Source organism: Ovis aries, chromosome 4 (genome assembly GCF_016772045.2).
Source record: "Ovis aries strain OAR_USU_Benz2616 breed Rambouillet chromosome 4, ARS-UI_Ramb_v3.0, whole genome shotgun sequence".
NCBI classification, from domain to species: Eukaryota; Metazoa; Chordata; class Mammalia; order Artiodactyla; family Bovidae; genus Ovis; species Ovis aries.
This window is the reverse complement of record NC_056057.1, coordinates 74941949-74963478: the sequence shown is the minus strand read 5'-3', so window position 1 is coordinate 74963478 and position 21530 is coordinate 74941949. Positions and strand designations below refer to the sequence as shown.

General features: G+C 36.3%; 1 protein-coding gene across 1 annotated transcript in view; it reads right to left on the bottom strand.

Moving 5' to 3' along the window:
* ZNF804B (zinc finger protein 804B) overlaps positions 1 to 21530 on the bottom strand; it is a 583084-nt gene that overhangs the window by 95081 nt on the left and 466473 nt on the right. Inside the window, exon 2 of the mRNA XM_060415047.1 lies at positions 11827 to 11970. Coding sequence (XP_060271030.1) covers positions 11827 to 11970 — 144 coding nt within the window. The remainder of the gene's footprint in view (positions 1 to 11826; positions 11971 to 21530) is intronic.

Below are 21530 nucleotides of genomic sequence, written 5' to 3'. Positions count from 1 at the left end.
ATATTCATTGGAAAGACTGATGCTGAAGCTGAAACTCCAATACTTTGGCCACCTGATGTGAAGAACTGACTCATTTTAGAGACCTTGATGCTGGGAAAGTTTGAAGGCAGGAGGAAAAGGGGATGACAGAGGATGACATGGTTGAATGGCATCACTGACTCAATGGATATGAGCTTGAGTAAACCCCAGGAGTTGGTGATGGACATGGCATCCTAGCATGCTGCAGTCCATGGAGTCACAGAGTTGGACACGACTGAGTGCCTGAACTGAATTGAACTGGTACCTCCTAGCATGCACTATGAAAATGTTTGGTATAAAATGAAATGAGGAAGAGTAAAGTCTATAAGGTTCTGAAAGGAAGAATTAGGATCCCAAGTGACACATAACTTTTCAGGAGCAACACTAAAGTCTAAAAGCCAGTTGAAATGTAAATAAAATGTAAGTGTAGAATAAACACATTTATATTTACTGATAGACAAGGGCCGTAAAATTTTACCTTGTGAGTACGTGCTCAGGAAGCTTCTGCAAAGTAGGTTCTACCAAAAGGAGGAAATATGATATAGAAAGTCATGAGATCAAGGAAACAAGGAGTATAATCTAGGAGAGAAACAAAAGCATTCATAGGATGATGACAAAGAGAAGTCCTGAAAGAAGATCTGTGCAGATCTGGAGAGCAAACTGGTAACACTGGAGCAGAAAGACAGAGGACTTTGTCCAAAAAGGGAGGGGCTGGGCTAGGACTGATTGACCTATTATTTCATTTATCTGATATTTTGTAATGACACTTTTTTCCTATTTATGGTAGATATGTAAGAGATGAATTAGAAATAGGCAGAGACTTTAAATAATGAAGCACATTTAAGAATAAGGCAGTTTCTAACTCCAGCAATAAAATAAGTGTAAAAGAAAGAAAATATGATCATAAAGTAAGTAAAGTACCTTATGAAGATCAAATAAAAAATATTTACAAGTCACAATGACATAAATACTGAGCACTGTATTAACACAATAAAATATAAGTCCTATGGATTGAGAAGATATAAACAAAAACATAGGAGGCAGATTAATATGTGTAATATACTCATAATTATGTCTATCTTTTATATGAGTTTACGATTTGATAATAAGCATTTAGAAACTTATGGACCAAATTACAATTAAGTACTATTACTCAATGTTCCATATTTATGTATTCCTTAATTTTTAAAATGAACAAGTATCCAAGCATTCCTTTTAAGAATTCATTTCATATAAAATATAGATCTAAATGTGATTTTAAATTGTACACAGAACTTTGGTTTATGTGTATCATAATTCAGTTACTCTCTTTTCACTCTATGTTTAGATTGCTTTTGGTATTTTTCTATTTTATATATCCTTGTGTATAAGTCTTTGACATTAATGTGATTATTTTTCTAGAATATATGCCAGATGGAAATGTTAATAGGAAAAATTCACATTTTAAGTCTTTTGATAAATAATCCAAAGCTGAACATCAAAGATTGAAACAATTTATATCCCCCCAGCAATGTTTTATAGTTTCTAGTGTCTTACATCATGTCAACAGTGGGTAGTAAAATTCTACTTTCATATTTGACATATTTTTTTGAAAACTCTCCAAATTTGTATTTATCTGATCACAAGTGATATAAGATCATGTGTTCACATGTTGCAAGCCATGGACAATCTTCTAGAGGTACCCTTCTCCCTTCCTTTCCTTGTCACTGCTGTAAATACTTCAGTCATCTCTCAGGCTCCCTTCTGACTGCAGAACTGAGCTCGCTTACCTTCCAATCCTAATTTTAGGTTTTTTCTTCTAAACCACAAATCTGATACTATCATTTGCTTACTTAAAAGCCCATGGAGACTAGTAATTTCCCACAGAGTAGAGTCTAAAAGTCTTAGAGCAGAACACTACATCAGCATTAATATGGGTCCAGGTATTTTCTTAAGTTGTAAAAATGTATTTTCATGATAGCCTTTTCTTAACAATTATAAAGAACTTGTGATGTTGCTCTCTACATTCACATTACTTACCTAAGGAGTGATTAAGGGTAATATCACAAAGATGGTGACATAGGTCATTCTTGACTTTGTTCCCTCTGGTGAGAACAGCTAATAACCATCCAAGAACAAGACATCACTGAGAAAATCCTAGAATAAAGAGGTGAGGCTAAAGCACCCCTTGCATCATGGAGACCATGACGCTGAATTGCAAGGTGAGAGAAGCAGTTACACATGGATATTATTGTCCCTTCCCCAGGAGGCCAGTGAATCCATGTGGATGGGTCTCCCCTCAGTCTTCAGGTTCTCCAGTGAGCAAGGGGAATCCAGGGTGGACAGCCAACCCCTACCCCCAACACTGTGTGTCACTTTGTGGGAGCCCTTTCCTTGATCTTGCCCCAGACTGCAAGGGAATCTGTAGGGCTCGACCATTGGGAATCATGACAGAGAAGTGAGGTGGAGGGTCTTAAAATAGCCAGCACTTGGACTTGGCAGACTGAGTTCATACCTACAGTGCCCAAGTAGAAATCCCAACCAGCAACAAAGTGAAAAGATAACCGATGAAATGGGAAAAACATTTTCAAGTTATCTATCTGATAAGGGATTAATGTCTAAAATATATGAAGAACTCATATAACTTAGTAAAAAGCTCAATAACATCTACTGTGGCTATCATTTCACAATATATGTAAATCAAATCATCATGCTGTAACCTAAAACTTATACCCATCGATGTACAACAATTATATTTCGATACAATTAGCAGAAAAAAAAGCTGTGATTAATCAATGATGCGTGAATATATTGATGTAGGACCGAGTAGCATGATAAATTCTAGAAACTCACTTATTCAACTACTCATTCACTAAAAAATTTGTATTAAGGCTTTCCTATGTGCTAGACCTGCTCTAATTCCAGAAGTACAGGGATACATAGCCAACAGAGACAACAATGCCTCGTTCTTCTCTTTGTGAAGTTAACAGCAGGGAACAGTGTAAGGGGCAGAAATTTCAAAAGGTAAATTTTTGTTTTTTTAAAGAGTATTAAACAATGGTGTACTGGTATATCAAGTCTATGGAAAAATCAAATGAACTATATAAAGCCCTATTTGTATGTTTGTGGATCTCCTAAAATTGATAATTTCAAGCTACCAATGGTTTAAGAACCAATTCACAAGATTCTTAAATATTAGACAGTTGGCTCTGGAGAGCCAGTATAAGTTGATTCCAACCCATTGACAATACCAATAGGGTATTAGAATTTTGAGAACTGGCAACTGACTACCAAAGAAAAACCCTGCATAACAGATGTCACTGAGCTATGGTACAAATGAAGAGAGGAATCAGAAATTTGAAAATCATCTGAAAGAAAACTTCTGGAAGAAAGTGATATGACAAGTGCACTAAGGCAGGAAACCACTTAGCACGTCTGAAAAACAAAGCCAGAACATAGATTTTTCCTGTCAATGTATGGCAAAACCAATACAGTACTGTAAAGGAAAAAAATAAAAATTAATAAATAAAAATTAAAAATTAATAATAAATTGATTTTTCAGTTGGGAGGTAACCTTAAGATTAAAAAGCCTCTATAGAGTGAAACCAGTAATTTGGAAAAGTTGAATTATGATCCAGAAGCAATTATAAGACCAGTCTTGGTTCTTTTATACTTCTTTGCTAATAGAGTTTCTACTTACTGGTGGGTAATTCTTGGGTGAGAGGGCTTTGGTCAGGTATAGGAATTTAAAATCTACCAGAAACCTGAGGTTATAGAATGCAAAATAAGGCAGGAAATAAGTGTGATTCTGTTTTTTACCAACATTTATGGTTCTGAGAGTGTTCATTCTAGACACTATAATTTGTATTTCTTCTTTAATCTTACAAACCATACAAATCAAATATACTTTTGAATGCTGTTGCCATATTAAGATGAGTAGTAGTTTAAATATGATATAATGAAATGCATCATTGAGCAGTATTTGGATAAAACATAAATCAAATTATAGGAACAATGCAAGGGTAATTAAATTGAATTCATTTAGCATCTTTGAGAATCTTTTCCACTTGGAGTCAAGATGAAAAGAGATAATTTTGTTTTGCTTATTTTATCTGCAGCAAGTAAAGATGGAGGAAAATCTGAAACAGTCATTTAAGAATGAATCAGTTGGAGTTCAAATCCAAGCTTGAGACGTGAACAACTACTCCTGAGTGAAAATAAATCCTATTGTGAGGAAAATGAAGATTAGTAGGATTAAATGTCACATGTGGAGGATCTAAAAGTGGATTTTTTGTTTCATTACTGAAGATATATTTATGGGTTAATTGTATGGAGATCCGGCTCATTTGTTTTCTCTAAACTGAAATGAGTCAGAATGTCTCTGGAGCAGAAGAAACTTGTATTGCTTCTGAGAATGTGTATTATTTGTTTCAGTATTATGCATTTGCCGCTAACAGTCCCCCCGACCAAAAAAAAAGATTATAATTTGATATTCTCAGAAGGAATTACTTGTTACTGACATGGTAGTTATATTAATAGTTGCAATACTTTCTTTATCCAAGCAATTATAATTTGTATACACATTCAAATTGCTTTAGTATTAATGCCCAGTATTTCACAGAAAATTTTAAGAAGTTCAAGGCAATAGCTAAAAAAATCATTATTTTCAAAAACTTGAGTTACGTATAGAACATGATTGTAAAATCTAGAAATTCACTTTTTATTGTTGAAGAAATAGAAAAAAAAGCTTTGTAATTGTTGATAAGCTTTTTCTAAAAGAAGCATATCTCAATTTTTATTAAATTATAGAAAACATTATTTGGAGAAGGTAATGGCAACCCATGCCAATACTCTTGCCTGGAAAATCCCATGGACAGAGGAGGCTCGTAGGCTGCAGTCCATGGGGGCGCTAAGAGTTAGACACGACTGAGCGACTTCACTTTCACTCTTCACTTTCATTCACTGGGGAAGGAAATGGCAACCCACTCCAGTGTTCTTGCCTTGAGAATCCCAGGGATGGAGGAGCCTGGTGGGCTGCCTTCTATGGTGTCGCACAGAGTCAGACATGACTGGAGACTTAGTAGCAACAGCAACAGCGGCAGAAAACATTATTAAATGTCCAGTGTAATTAGTTCAAAGCTATGAGTCCCAGATTATTTTACTTCATTCTTAAAAGTTATGTGTTAACTTCAGTTCAGTTCAGTTCACTCAGTCATGTCTGGCTCTTTGCGACCCCATGAGCTGCAGCACGCCAGGCCTCCCTGTCCATCACCAACTCCTGGAGCCTACCCAAACTCAGGTCCATTGAATCCATGATGCCATCCAATCATCTCATTCTCCATTGTCCCCTTTCACTCCTGCCCTCAATCTTTCCCAGCATCAGGGTCTTTTCAAATGAGTCAGCTCTTCGCATCAGGTGGCCAAAGTGTTGGAGATTCAGCTTCAACATCAGTCCTTCCAATGAACACCCAGGACTGATCTCCTTGAGGATTGATTGGTTGGATCGCCTTGCAGTCCAAGGGACTCTCAAGAGTCTTCTCCAACACCACAGTTCAAAAGCATCAATTCTTCGGTGCTCAGCTTTTTCATAGTACAACTCTCACATCCATACATGACTACTGAAAAAACCATAGCCTTAACTAGATGGACCTTTGTTGGCAAAGTAATGTCTCTGCTTTTTTAATATGGTGGCTAGGCTGGTCACAACTTTTCTTCCAAGGAGCAAGCATCTTTTAATTTCATGGCTGCAGTCACCATCTGCAGTGATTTTGGAGCCGCCAAAAATAAATTATCTCATTGTTTCCACTGTTTCCCTATCTATTTCCCATGAAGTGATGGGACCAAATGCTATGATCTTAGCTTTCTGAATGTTAAGGTTTAAGCCAAATTTTTCATTCTCCTCTTTCACTTTCATCGAGAGGCTCTTTAGTTCTTCTTCACTTTCTGCCATAAGGGTGGTGTCATCTGCATATCAGAGGTTATTGATATTTCTCGCAACAATCTTTATTCCAGCTTGTGCTTCATCTAGCCCAGCATTTCTCATGATGCACTCTATATATAAGTTAAATAAGCAGGGTGACATTATACAGCCTTGACATACTCCTTTCCCAGTTTAGAACCAGTCTGGTGTTCCATGTCCAGTTCTAACTATTGTTTCCTGACTTGCACACAGGTTTCTCAAGAGGCAGGTCAGTTGGTCTGGTAATCCCATCTCTTTTAGAATTTTCCACAATTTACTGTGACCCACATAGTCAAAGGCTTTGGCATAGTCAATAAAGCAGAAATAGATGTTTTTCTGGAACTCTCTTGCTTTTTCCATGATCCAGCAGATGTTGGCAATTTGATCTCTGGTTCCTCTGCCTTTTTTAAAACCAGCTTGAACATTTGGAAGTTCACGGGTCACATATTGCTGAAGCCTGACTTGGAGAATTTGAGCATTACTTTGCTAGCGTGTGAGATGAGTGCATTTGTGCAGTAGTTTGAGCATTCTTTGGCATTGCCTTTCTTTAGTATTGGGATGAAAACTGACCTTTTCCAGTCCTGTGGCCACTGCTGAGTTTTCCAAATTTGCTGGCATATTGAGTGCAGCACTTTCACAGCATCATCTTTCAGGATTTGAAATAGCTCATCTGGGATTCCATCACCTCCACTCGCTTTGTTTGTAGTGGTGCTTCCTAAGGCCCACTTGACTTCACGTTCCAGAATGTCTGGCTCTAGGTGTGTGATCACACCATTGTCATTAACTGGGGTGTGAAGGTCTTTTTGTACAGTTTTTCTATGTATTCTTGCCACTTCTTCTTAATATCTTCTCCGTCTGTCAGGTCCATACAATTTCTCTCCTTTATTGAGCCCATCTTTGCATGAAATGTTCCCTTGGTATCTCTAATTTTCTTGAAGAGATCTCTAGTCTTTCCCATTCTATTGTTTTCCTCTATTTCTTTGCATTGATCACTGAGGAAGGCTTTCTTATGTCTCCTTGCTATTCTTTGGAACTCTGTATTCAAATGCGTATATCTATCCTTTTCTCCTTTGCTTCTCTTCTTTTCTCAGCTACTTTTTAAGACCTCCTCAGATAGCCATTTTGCTTTTTTGCATTTCTTTTTCCTGGGGTTAGTCTTGATCCCTCTCTCCTGTACAATGTCATGAACCTCTGTCCATAGTTCATCAGGCACACTGTCTATCAGATCTAGTCCTTTAAATCTATTTGTCCCTTCCACTGTATAATCATAAGTGTTAACTTACTTCTCTATAATTACAATAAATCTGTGAATAATATGATCTTTGCAATAAAGTGAATTAAACACATAGAACTACTATTTAGACACAAGGTGACATAAATGCTTTAGAAATCACTTATTAAACTGCAAGATCCTGAGTAATTATAAATGAGAGAAGGAAAGTAGAGAGGGTTACCCTGTCAACAGTAGAGGCCAGATATTTACTCTGAATCCCCATGAAAATAAAATTAAGGCAACTGTTCCTGTTAGTTAGGCTAGAAAATACTCCCATCCAAAACCCTACTACCGTTATTATAAACAGCATCAAAATTAAGAAGAGCTCCTACTGAAGCAAGAACCAAATAGATGTATTTAGCTTTGGAATTTGAAAAAAAAAAGTTTTTTGCATATTTTACTTTGTGCATACTTACTATTTTCTGTATCTAAAATTGTTTCATTTAAAAGGCAAATTGTAAACTCAGCTTCATTTAGAGTTCAGGTAATTTTCAAAATATTTTGGACCAAAATAAATCTTTAGATGGGAGTATTTCAATATTGATCTAAGAAAATAATCTTATGAGGTCTGTGGTAAATTATTTCAGTGTTACCCAAAGTGGGCAGCAAGTACAAAATTCTGCACAATATTAATGATCCTTTGATCAAAAGGAATTTAGAAAATGCTGTTAAGTCAGCTTACCATGAGATCTCAGCTTTTTTCATATCAAGATATAAGTTATCAATCTGTGTATTAAATCTACTGAAGCATATGTTGAAATACAGCCATAAGACAGGAGGGGATCCCAGACAGAGGGAAGAGTATGAGCCAATATGAGCAGGTGGAAAAGCATAATGAATCTTTTAAGAAATAGGAAAATTCTGGGTTTGGAGGAGATAAATCTGGAAATAGATGCCAGAGCCAAACTGTGGGTATCTTGAATGACAAACTAAGTAATTCAGACTTTTACAAAATGTCAGCCAGCAGTCATTGAAGATTTCCAAGGGGAGTGATTGAATAAATGTGAGAGTTTGGAAAGATCAATCTAGCTGTTAATGGATAGGTCAGTGTAGAACATGGAAAATACTAGAAGCAGGGAGTCCAGTTAGAAGCCGCTAGCAAAGAATCAGGAGTGAGATTAACATAGATGGTGGAAAGAGGATGCAAAGGGAAGATGGAGAATGAGGTCTATTGCAAGAGAAGAATGGGAGAAATGAAGGAGAGCGTCAAAGATGTTTAAAGTCCCCAAGACACTGAGGATGACTTTAGTGATCACAGTGTATCCTTTTGCAGCTTCTTTATGTGTGAGTCATGCTTTATAACTGCCCCCATGCCTTTCTACCATAAAGGTAACTTTCCATTCTTAGTTGGTTAACATGGCTAACTTCTTATTCATTTTTAGGATTTCTATTTCATTTGTCAACTCGTCATTCCTAAATAATTTGTATATGTTCTCTTAGTATCCTAGATAATAATTTCTCTAATATGGAATCTGTGCAACCACATGGACTGTAGCCTACTAAACTACTCCATCCATGGATTTTTCCCGGTAAGATATTAGGCCTCCTGAAATTAGGGATCAAAATTTTCCACTGGCTATAATCAGCACAAAAGCAAATAATGGCCACTCAATCACTGCTTGAACAAGGAGCATGCCTAGGAATGTTAGAAAGCTAGGACTCTTTTTTTTTTTTTTTTTAGATTTTAGTTTTTTATTTTTTAAATTTTAAAATCTTTAATTCTTACATGTGTTCCCAAACATGAACCCCCCTCCCACCTCCCCTCCCCATAACATCTCTCTGGGTCATCCCCATGCACCAGCCCCAAGCATGCTGCATCCTGCGTCAGACATAGACTGGTGATTCAATTCTTACATGATAGTATACATGTTAGAATGGCATTCTCCCAAATCATCCCACCCTCTCCCTCTCCCTCTGAGTCCAAAAGTCCGTTATACACATCTGTGTCTCTTTCCCTGTCTTGCATACAGGGTCGTCATTGCCATCTTCCTAAATTCCATATATATGTGTTAGTATACTGTATTGGTGTTTTTCTTTCTGGCTTACTTCACTCTGTATAATCGGCTCCAGTTTCATCCATCTCATCAGAACTGATTCAAATGAATTCTTTTTAACGGCTGAGTAATACTCCATTGTGTATATGTACCACAGCTTTCTTATCCATTCATCTGCTGATGGACATCTAGGTTGTTTCCATGTCCTGGCTATTATAAACAGTGCTGCGATGAACATTGGGGTACATGTGTCTCTTTCAATTCTGGTTTCCTCGGTGTGTATGCCCAAAGAAGAAATGGGGAAATAGATGGAATATAAGCACTGAGGAAGGGTTGTTTTATCAAAATGTGAGAAAGACAATAGAAATAAAATTAAGGAAAGTGATTAAAAAAAGGAACTGATGAGGCAGAATTCCAGAGTGAAAGGCAAGCTGTAGAAGGCAGATCAAGTATGGACAATTCACCCTCCTGTAGTCCAATACTTTCTACAAAGGAGGCCTTGTACTCCTCCATTTCCTCACCTTAGCTCCTTGTGTTTCCACTCTCAAGAATGCTATTCCATCTTGAATCTCTTTTTACATATTTACTTGCATATATCTAAAACACTGATCAAATATCACTGTCCCATGAGACCTTCCATGGTCACTTATTTCTCCAAATCTCCAGAATAAATTTTTTCTTAAAATGCAGCCTGAAGCACTCCTACATAAAATTCACTTTGGGTGATGCTTTTGGGAAATTTATCTTTATAGATATATTTTATCTAATAAAAGACACAAAGATAATATAATCATTTTACAGCTCCAAATGAAGTAGCAGATTTAAGCAAAATGTAGGTGGGGTAAGATCATGGCAATCGTACCTAAACCCACTGATCAAACTGCAAGTCATAGAAAGAAAACTTGATCTCATATACTTCCTTATGGAAAGATACAACACACTCTCTACTATGTTTTTGCCAAGAAACCAGCATTTGACCAGGTTTTATCTGTAACAATCAGTTTAAAGGAAATACAGAAGACAGAAAAAATGTGAAAAGACAACACTGAGTTGTATTCAGCAAAATCTCAAATGTGTGAAACAATCCTATTTTTCAACAAACAAATTGCAAGGAGCACAATTTAAAGGGAGAGTGGAAAACCCATAGTTTAAATAAATATTAAAAGAAACTTAAAGATGTATCAGCTAAAATTGTGATACATTTGGATTTCAACGAACCCAAATTTACAAATCATTTATGAGACAAATGATCTATGAACACTGTTAACTTTTAGGCATGATGATGGCTATGTTGTTTAAGCATCATTAAACATCTTGAAATATTTTCACGTGAAATGATACAATATCTGGAGTTTGCTTCAAAATAATCCAAAGTGGTGGCAGGTGTGAGGAGTAAATTGTGGTATTATGAATGCAACAAGATTCATTGTTGGAGTTGGATGGTAGTCATATACTTCATTTATAAATATACATTTGAAAAATTATATTTTGTATCATTTTAAAATGCAAGTTCCTGAGCCCTATCTTAGAACTACTGAGTTAAAATAGCTAAAGGAGAATCCAGAAATCTGCATTATTAACAGGTTCCAAAGAGATGATTACACACACTCAGATTTGGAAATCTCAATCCTGAACAATGATTCCTGTCATTCTTGTTCTTGTCAGAGACATCCAGTCAATTATATATTCATGCTCTAGTTTGAAGGATATTAATAGAAACTGTAAACGCCATATATTTTATATGTACTCAATACATATTAGTGATGTTATTCAAAATATTTATTGCTTTTCACTCTGAATAAATATTGTAGATCTAGATTATACAAGATTTACCCATATATTCCATGATATTAGGATTGTGCAACTTCTCAGCTCTTAGCAATAATCCTATGGCCATACAGGATTTCTTTCTTAGTGGTGTTTGACACCTATAATTCCTAAAGTGCTAATGTCCTCATACATCATGCAGCAATGATAAAATTTAACAGATGAGAATAATAACCTGCTCTTTCACAGACAAATGGAAAAAAGAGAATCTTAGCATCTTGTGTAGAATATCAACACTGATTTTATTTATATATTTATATCTTCCGTTACCCCTCAGCTTTGCCTTTGTCTGAGACTGTCTTTGTTAGCTTGTCTGCAATGGTTCATTTATTAAGTAATCACTTTGATTTTCCTAAGAGGATATTCTTATGAGAAATATAACATTCTATTGAAAAAAATTTCCCCCCAAACTTAGCATTCCCTATACCTTGGAACTCAAAAAAATTCTATGCTGCATCTTATCCTAATACTCATCCAATATTCTAGATCTGCCACTAAGTAACTAGGTGGTTTTGAATCTGGCCCTATTTTTACTGAGTCCTGGTTTCCTCACACATGTAATCTTAAAATAAATGTCAATCTACTATTGGATCCTCTATTCTTTCTAGGAAAAATGTATTTTACTTAATATTAAAACAAAAAACACAACTTTCGAGGAAAAAAACCTGGTGTAACATCTCAGCGACTTAGATGAGGATAAATAAGGCCAGTTGCAGATGTTGTATTCTGAAAGTAGAAATCCAGGAATATGAAGGTTATTTCCCACTTCAGCTTACCTGCTTATGAGCATGGTCATAAGAATTAATATGATTGTCAAACTCCTGGTGTTTGTGGTACTGCTTATCACATAACTCACAGTAAAAGTTTGCCTTTACATCTTCCAGGGCCTTTGCTGTGGACTTCTCCTTTTCTGGAAAATCCTTTGGGAAAAAAAAGGCAAAAATGTTGGTTATATTTCTAATAGCATAACCAGATCTCATATTAATCAAGTTGGTAATTTAATTTTACTGTAACTCAAAGGAGATGGTTAGCCTCATTACATTTAAGAAATCTATGGCACAATGAAAGCAACTTTCAGCTTGGCCTAATCCTAAGTTATCAATGAACATATAATGACTTATCCTAAAGGAGCTGAGCCCTTAGCTTCAGTGTGGTCATTACTCTTTGTCTTCTTGCCACCTGTCTCCAGGTGTGATACTGCTGACCCATCTAACTATAATATCACTACCATGTCCTCTACCTAACCAGTGACCCATCCCCAAACTGTAAGACCTCTCTACTATAAAATTTTATCGGGCATTGATTGCATTCTTTTGTAATATTCACCTACTGCTTCATGTACTTTAGCCTACCTCAGATCTTAAGTGTTGGGACTTACTATTCTCTCTTTACATTATGCCTTTCCCGCCTTGATAACTGGTGAGCCTTTTCTCAACACCCAGTTCTTGGACCCTCCCGGAATCCTTTTCCATGGTGTTTCGAGGAGGAGAAAGCCTCCATTATGTTGCTTATTACCAAACACATCTATGATCATTCCTACTTTGTCTTTTGCACAGACATTTCTTTCTTTGATATTACCCCTTATCTTTTTGTATTCCACACAATTCTGTCTTCAGCCAACTGATTTATCCAATTCACACACTCTCCCAGGGTAATCACTTTCATACCATAGTTCAGTTCAGTTCAGTTCAGTTCAGTCACTCAGTCATGTCCGAATCTTTGAGACCCCATGAATCACAGCACACCAGGCCTCCCTGTCTATCATCAACTCCCAGAGTTCACTCAAACACGTTATACCATAGTTAGAGCCTTATTTATCCAAAATCTCTAACTTTGGCCTAAGCTTCTTCCACAAACATTAGCTCCTGCTAGGCATTGCTAATGAGTGTGTTACAATTTTCAAAATTATTTTTAATTAATTTTCATTGGGGTATAATTGCTTTAAAATATTGTGTTAGTTTCTCTTGTACAGCAAAGTGAATCATCTATATTTATACATATATCCCCTCTTTTTTTGTATTTCCTTCCTATTTAGGTCAACAGAGAGCACTGAATAGAGAGCTCCCTGAGCTATATAGTAAATTCTCATTAGTTAACTGTTTCAGAATTTTGGCCACATAATTTCCCCACTTAAAATCCTCTTGAATTTTCTCATTGCCTATAGAATAATAGTGACAAATGCATATGTTCCCATATTACCCTCTTAAATTTTATCATCAGACATGCCATATGATATTTAAAAAATTGTTTTCATGTCTGTGGTTCCCATAAATATTTTAAAGGCAAGAATTGTTTTATTCATTTCTGTGTCAACAGTACCAAACATATTATCTAGCCCAGAATAGGTCCTTATTTAATATGCATGACATAAATTAATGGATAATGATGGCTTACATATTCATGCCTCTTACCATCCTGCAAGTTCTGCTCTATTATCCTAGTGCCTAGATGAAAGAACAGCTGGCATGTAAAGGATGCCAAATAAATATGCATAAAGAATGGGTGAACAAAATAAAGAATGGATTTTAGCTTTGTATCTCCAAAATGACTAACCTTCTATGAAAAGAAACTGGGCCATAAGTCTAAATCATAGGGATATCATTGCCCAGACTAGAAAGCAATCTGGGAAGATTCTCACAGGGTTGGATGAACTGATGAGGCAATTAATCTAGATATGGGAACATAGTGATTCAAGCACCAATATGAGTCTAACACACATGGCAAGAAGCAGGAAGGGCATTAGTACATTAATAAAGAGCAAATTAGACTAAATATCCAGAGTGCCTAGCTAAGAGAGTTGAAGTAGAAATCTGGTTACATTCTAGGTTAATGGGGCATTTCAAAGCTACTTGATAGGATATATTCAGAAACAAGAAGGTGGACACCAATTTCAAGACCAATAAACCAGTTGCTGAAGGAATTGAGATTATACAGTTACTTGATAACTGTGGGAGCAGTAGTAGTAGGCTACTATTGAATAGCAGATTTAAAATCAGGGGAAATAATTATTTTTTTCATCCAGTCTTTCTCACTAGAAATTACGGTCTTTCTCAGTATAATTTTAGCAATTGGATTGGAACGAGTGTCTACATTGGTTTACCCATAGTTCTTACTTTACAGTGACACAGCCTCAGAAAATTGACCATGTGCTTGGACATTGAGCAACTCTGCCTCAGCTTCATTAACTGGAGTTGCATAATGGGTGACAACAACTGAGAATTTAGGGTGAATTTGTCAGTAAAAATGTATTTTCACATTATTCCAGATTATGTATTACACAAAGGATTTTATGACAATAGCTTCATGGCCAGAGTAGAGCTTTTCCAGTTAGTCTCAGCATCTATATCTAAATATCTTTTATTTCTAAAACACCCTTTAATTAGGACATTACATGGCTCTCAATGAAAAAAGTTATGAGAGTTCTAGTCTCACAACATTTTAGTCTATATCATTCCCTATAAACGTTCACATTTTACAAAGCCATCTGACTAAATTACATACCCTGTTTCTTGCTTAATTTTTCTCTTCAGGATATGGTGCTGATATACCCATTTCTCTTTCCTCTAAGGGACTATTGATATTCTACCATGGCATATCCTAGTCCCCTGATTAAAAGAGGAAGGATACATAAGTGGATAAATTAGCAAGCCATACAGGGTTCACAATAGTTTGTCCTTCAAAGCCAGAAGTAAATGCATAAGCCCAACAGTAGAGACTAGGGAATAGAAATGGGAAAAAACCTGAGAGTCTCAGGCAGAGGAGACTACAATCCAAGAGTTGGGTAGGCATAGCAGAATCATAGAGGAAAAAAAGAGAAAAAAAAAAAAAACTCTTTCTTAAGGATTTTTGGCAAAACTTAAAACAAGATTAGGGCGAGAGCTACTTTCAGTAAAAGAAGCACAACCTAGTCGCTCATGGCATTGCTTGGAATGAAGTAGACCAGTTCTGACGTGTAAAAGTAGACTATCTATGGAGATGAAGCTGAGTTGGCCCAGTCCTATATGTTCCAGCAGGCTGGAGGGTAAGGTCTCAGACTAGTAGAGAAGCCATCATGTAATTTAATCTTGCAATTTATTAATAGTAGAACAGGCAACCAATACTTAGTAATTCAATGATTTGCATAAAATCAGGTAACATTAAGGCAGGGGTGCACTTTCCATTGTATCATGCTGTCATCCACTCATTTTTCCACTCATCTAACCATACTTTCATCCTGCTATCATCAAGCACTTGTACAGGCAAGAATCTCTTAATAGGCAATTTAACGGTTAATTTCTTAATAAGTCTTTCTTCAGACTTTAACAGTGTAGCATGGGAGAATTACAGGCTTCCCTAGTGGCATCATCAACTCAATAGACATGAGTTTGAGCAAATTCCAGGTGATCATGAAGGACAGGGAAGCTTGGTGTGCTACAGACCGTGGGGTATCAAAGAGTCGGACATGACTGAGCGACTGAACAACAACCGGTATCTCAGTGGTAAAGTATCCACCTGTAATGCAGGAGATTTTCATTCGATCCCTGGTTTGGAAAGATTCCCTGGAGAAGGAAGTGGCAACCAACCCCAGTATTCTTGCCTGGGAGATCCCATGGAGAAAGAAGCATGGCAGGCTACAGTTCACGGGGTCACAAAAGATTCAGACATAACTTAGCACCTAAACAAAAAAGGAGCAAAGCGGAAGAATTACATGTGAAGAGATGAACACTGTAAATTGCAATACAGTAATAATCATCAGTTCAGTTCAGTTCAGTTGCTCAGTCGTGTCCGACTCTTTGTGACCCCATGAATCGCAGCACGCCAGGCCTCCCTGTCCATCACCATCTCCCGAGTTCACTCAGACTCACGTCCATCGAGTCCATGATGCCATCCAGCCATTTAATCCTCGGTCGTCCCCTTCTCCGCCTGCCCCCAATCCCTCTAAGCATCAGAGTCTTTTCCAATGAGTCAACTCTTTGCATGAGGTGGCCAAAGTACTGGAGCTTCACCTTTAGCATCATTCCTTCCAAAGAAATCCCAGGGCTGATCTCCTTCAGAATGGGCTGGTTGGATCTCCTTGCAGTCCAAGGGACCCTCAAGAGTCTCCTCCAACACCACAGTTCAAACGCATCAATTCTTTGGCGCTCAGCCTTCTTCACAGTCCAACTCTCACATCCATACATGACCACAGGAAAAACCATAGCCTTGACTAGACGGACCTTAGTCGGCAAAGTAATGTCTCTGCTTTTGAATATACTATCTAGGTTGATCATAACTTTTCTTCCAAGGAGTAAGCGTCTTTTAATTTCATGGCTGCAGTCACCATCTGCAGTGATTTTGAAGCCCCCCAAAATAAAGTCTGACACTGTTTCCACTGTTTCCCCATCTATTTCCCATGAAGTGATGGGACCAGATGCCATAATCTTCGTTTTCTGAATGTTGAGCTTTAAGCCAACTTTTTCGCTGTCCTCTTTCACTTTCATTAAGAGGCTTTTTAGTTTCTCTTCACTTTCTGCCATAAGGGTGGTGTCATCTGCATATCTGAGGTGATTGATGTTTCTCCCAGCAATCTTGATTCCAGCTTATGCTTCTTCCAGCCCAGCATTTCTCATGATGTACTCTGCAAGCAGGGTGACAATATACAGCCTTGACGTACTGGTTTTCCTATTTGGAACCAGTCTGTTGTTCCATGTCCAGTTCTAACTGTTGCTTCCTGACCTGCATACAAACTTCTCAAGAGGCAGGTTAGGTTGTCTGGTATTCCCATCTCTTTCAGAATTTTCCACAGTTTCTTGTGATCCACACAGTCAATAAAGTAGAAATTGATGTTTTTCTGGAACTCTCTTGCTTTTTTCATGATCCAGCGGATGCTGGCAATTTGATCTCTGATTCCTCTGCCTTTTATAATACCAGCTTGAACACCTGGAAGTTCATAGTTCATGTATTGCTGAAGCCTAGCTTGGAGATTTTAAGCATTACTTTACTAGTGTGTGAGATGAGTGCAATTGCAGATATGGATTAAATATGAAAGGAGCAAAAATACCCACCTATTCTCAGTATCAGTAAATTTGTAAAATTAAAAATGAATAAAATTCATAATAATACATTAGATATATAACATGATATAAAATTCCATCATTGATTTGCTAGTTATAAAAAGTTCCCTTCCTAAAGACTGCCTAGAAGAGGAGACTAAAAACTTATTTAATAAAAAATAACATTTATTAAATATAAGAAAACTTCTTGTTAACCATTCTCAATAATTCTTTAAATGTTGAAAAAGTATTATAAATTTAATATGACATTTATCTGAATGTCATTTTAAAACAGTAGGCACTGCCAGTAGGCATTTATGTTACAATTCAGTAAGAATTTTGTAGTAATTAATTACTTTTTATAAGTCATATTTTGAGTGCAAAGAGAGAAAATACACTTTTTCACACCAAGAATTTCATATTCATGCATATAACAGGTATGCCTGTAAGGTAGCAAGTGTTCTGACTAGCATAAGGCATTTAGTTAGAAATATGAATGCTCTCTACCAAATTATTCTTATTATTGTAATGATGCTTACACTCTAAAACCCACTGCTCTCTCTTTAATAAACAGAAAACTGTCAAGCACTTCACACTTGTTGACTCGTTTAGTCTTCACAGCAACTTTATAAAATATCATCTCTTCTTAACCCATATAAAGAAGGCAAGGCAAAAACACATCTAGAAATTCACTCAATGTTGATGAGCAGGGACAGGATTCAGACTCAGATCCATCTGACTTCAGAGCCATTAATCACCAGGCTCATGGCTGCCCTAATTACTTAGCCTGTATCCAGATGCTGCATAATTCTGAGGTACCTCTGCTACCTGTTTTAGTAGATTTGAAATGATACAGAACCCCTAGGTCCCAGAAAGAGTCAGAGGACTCATTATAATTTTTAAAATCTATAAATCTCTTGAAGCTGAGAGACAGGCACTAGGAAAATACAAAGTGGTAGTCCTGTTTCTACTGGATGTGCATATGTGCCCTGATTATTGAAAAGGAAAAGAAGGAATCACTGCTGTTCTTAGTATCTCCTTGGTGGTATTGGAGCTTTGAGGATTGAATTCATATTCTTTCCATGAAAGTTTCATATTTGACCTTTCACTGTTATGTGTAAGAGATTGCTTTAAGAATTTTAATATTCTCTAATTTTTTCTGTTACACTGGCCACAAGTAAAATCCTGTTTCAAAGACAGTGAATTTTCTTCCTCCTCTGACCAAGTGACTAACACTAATTCAAAAACCTCTCTTGGTCCCCACTGCCTTCCTGCATCTCTGTAACAGTTTGTGTAATGAAAAACTTGCTTTAGACAGTTTTATTTGTATATTTATTTTAAGTTTGTGACACGGAAAAATAATCCTTGAAGACTGACTAACTTGGATCTCAGCCTCTTTCTTAAAAGTTTAAATTCTTAAGTTTTTAGTTTTATCAGTATTAGAAATTAAGGAGGATAATAGTAGCTTGCAGGATTATTGAGAGTATAAAATGAGATCAATTTCATGGAAGTACTTAGTAGAATGTATGCTAAAAGTGGGTACTTAATGTTTTTGGACATTTTGTGTGTGTATGTGTCTTTCTTTTATGTGTATCATCGTATTTATGTGACACTAATTTTCTAAAAATATCATACCATTCTCCTATGAGTCTACAAAGTAACTTTCATTTTCTGATGAAAATAAGAGCAAGTGATAGAAGTCCTTATCCTCTTCAACCCACCATCTCATATGAAAGCACAGTCCCTGATAATAAATTTAAATCTGGTTTATTTGAATAGAATTTTCAAGATGTTTTTATCTCACAATTTCTTTTTAACATTTGGACTGTTTAGAAATTCCACAAAGAGGCAAAAGAGCATTGGATGCCATTAACATTAATATTACTAATATTTATTTCCCTAAATATGTGACTGGCTTATTTTATTTAAAAATGGTCTTGTATAATATCTAGTTTGTTACTTGTTACTTAGGAAAAAACTCAGTATTTGTTGAATAAATTAAATTAATGATAAAATGTATAACTTCCTACTATGTATCAGATAGCTTGGCTTACCTTGGCAATGTTAAATCATATCATAGGGAATTAAACTGTTGAAACTATGGCAGAATAAATAGATGAGTATGATTCTAAACATATGGAAATTTGGAACAATCCTTTTAAAAACTATAGATCCTAAAGAGCCTACTGAAGAATTATCCTAAAGTAATAGTGGGCTGCAACTGCATATAGATTCACAATCAGAACTATAGATTACTGATTTCCAATGCTCTTCTCATTTTACCATAACCAATAGTTCTCCTTACAATTTGTTAAGAATCAAGTATTAGTTTCCCAGACTGAAACTGGACATAATTAAATTTGACCTTTCCATCAGTGGCCAGGTAAATATAACATCAGCCACATCCTGTATTAAAAAAAAAAAAAGAGCTTTGCCCTCTTATTAGTGATTCATTCAAGCTGCTCAGAAGACAACATATTAAATACGTGAACTTGTCACTAGGTAGCATCCTTGGGTACATCTTCGTATCATTTCTAATTTGGAAAGAATGACACATTTCTGACTCACTGGCAAGGTGCCAGAGTGATAACTGCCTTTATGTTCATGAAACAACAATTAAATATTTAAAACTTGCTTATATAACTGCTTATTTTGGAGAAGATTCCTAATGGCTGCATCTGAACAGAAATTATTTTTGAAAAGCACATATTTTGTTCATCAGTATTCTATACCACCAACTTCATCTTTCTCAGCATAAATTAATATACAGTTCTTCTATTAGAAAAACACATAAGCACATAATGCAGTTCCAGCTGTACCCTGAAATAATCATAAGAGTAGCTATTGCTTTATTACCTGTGAATGTCCGCCATAAAGGAAAAAGGGGACAGGTATAATTTCCATATCGCTTACAGATACTGCATTGCACAAGTTCATAAGGGTTATGAACTGGTTTTCAGAGTGTTTTTAGCAATCAGTGAAATAGTAAAACACAAGCAAACCAATGAGATTTAACTGGACACCATGTGGTATGAGCCCATGAAGATGCAAGGACTACCAGTCTCTTACAGAGAACATCCTAGCCTTCACCAGTAAAAGTAGGCAATATTCTAAGGTGGGGTTGAAAAAGAGGACACATGAAAATATATGTAAATTTGCCCAAGGTCAGAAACAAGGCTGAATCTATTAAATAGCAGTCCTTGGCCTGGAGTTCATGCCTATCAAAATCCATTATTGAATTCATTAATGAATATATGTAGTGAGTGAAGGAATAAATACATTTAATGTCTTTCTGACTTTTTGCCTATTTATTTATTGTGTCAAAAGGGAGAGAACCAGAAAGTCTGAAATGAGTATGGTGATGTCAAAACCCATATAATTGTATGCTTTAAAGAGTGAACCCTATGTTACCTATAGACTTTAGCTAATAATAACACATTAGTATCAGTTCATCAACTGTAACATAGTCATCTAACACATTAATGTAAAATGTTAATAATAAGGGTGCCTAAAACCTTGGTGGTTCATGGTAAAGAATCCACCTGCCAGTGCAGGAGACATGGATGGGATGCCTGATCTGGCAAGATCCCACATGCTGCAGAGCAGCTAAGCCTGTGTGCCACAGCCATTCAGCCTATTCCATTGCTCTAGAGCCTGGGAGACGCAACTACTGAGCCCACATGCTGCAAGCACTGAAGCCTGCATGCCTTAGAGCCCATGCTACTCAATTAGAGAAGCCACCACAATGAGAAGCCTACGCACTGCAGCTCCCGAGTAGCCCGTGTTCATCACAGCTGGAGAAAAGTCTGTGCAACAGTGAAGACCCAGCAAAGCCCAAAATAAAGAAAATTATTAAAAATTGCCTATTGCTTAAAAAAATGAAAATGTACAATGAAATCACATTTTGATAGTCCTACCTTCATTGAACTCAGGAAGAACAATGGATGGTATAAAAATAATCCTGGTTATGTAATGTACATGGCTGAGTTCCAGGTGGACCAGATGACAAAGAGAGCTCCTCTTTATGGAGATATCTTGAAATCACCAGTTCTGTTCTTTTTCATGAGAGAGAGACCCTCAGCAACCCTTGAGCAAAGCAGAACTACTGACAGATCATATTTACAATCATTAGATACACTGGAAATTCAAAAGGTGAAATTTCTATATTCAAAAGAAAGATTTTGAAATGTGTCTATTATGTAGGTATGTAAAATATGGTAATAAAATGTATTTTCTTCCTCCAGAGTGACAATAGTGTCCCATTTATAAATGTAGTAATTACTACCACATCAATTCAGCCCACAGATATGTATAACTGTAATGAATATAGACATATTGCATTCATCTAAATTGAATACATTGAAATTAATAACCTATTGTGCATTAGACAGGAAATACTTTCATTTAGCCATTACTCCTGCTCTAACTACTTATCGTAAAAATGCAATTAATAGTGTCTGACATTTCAT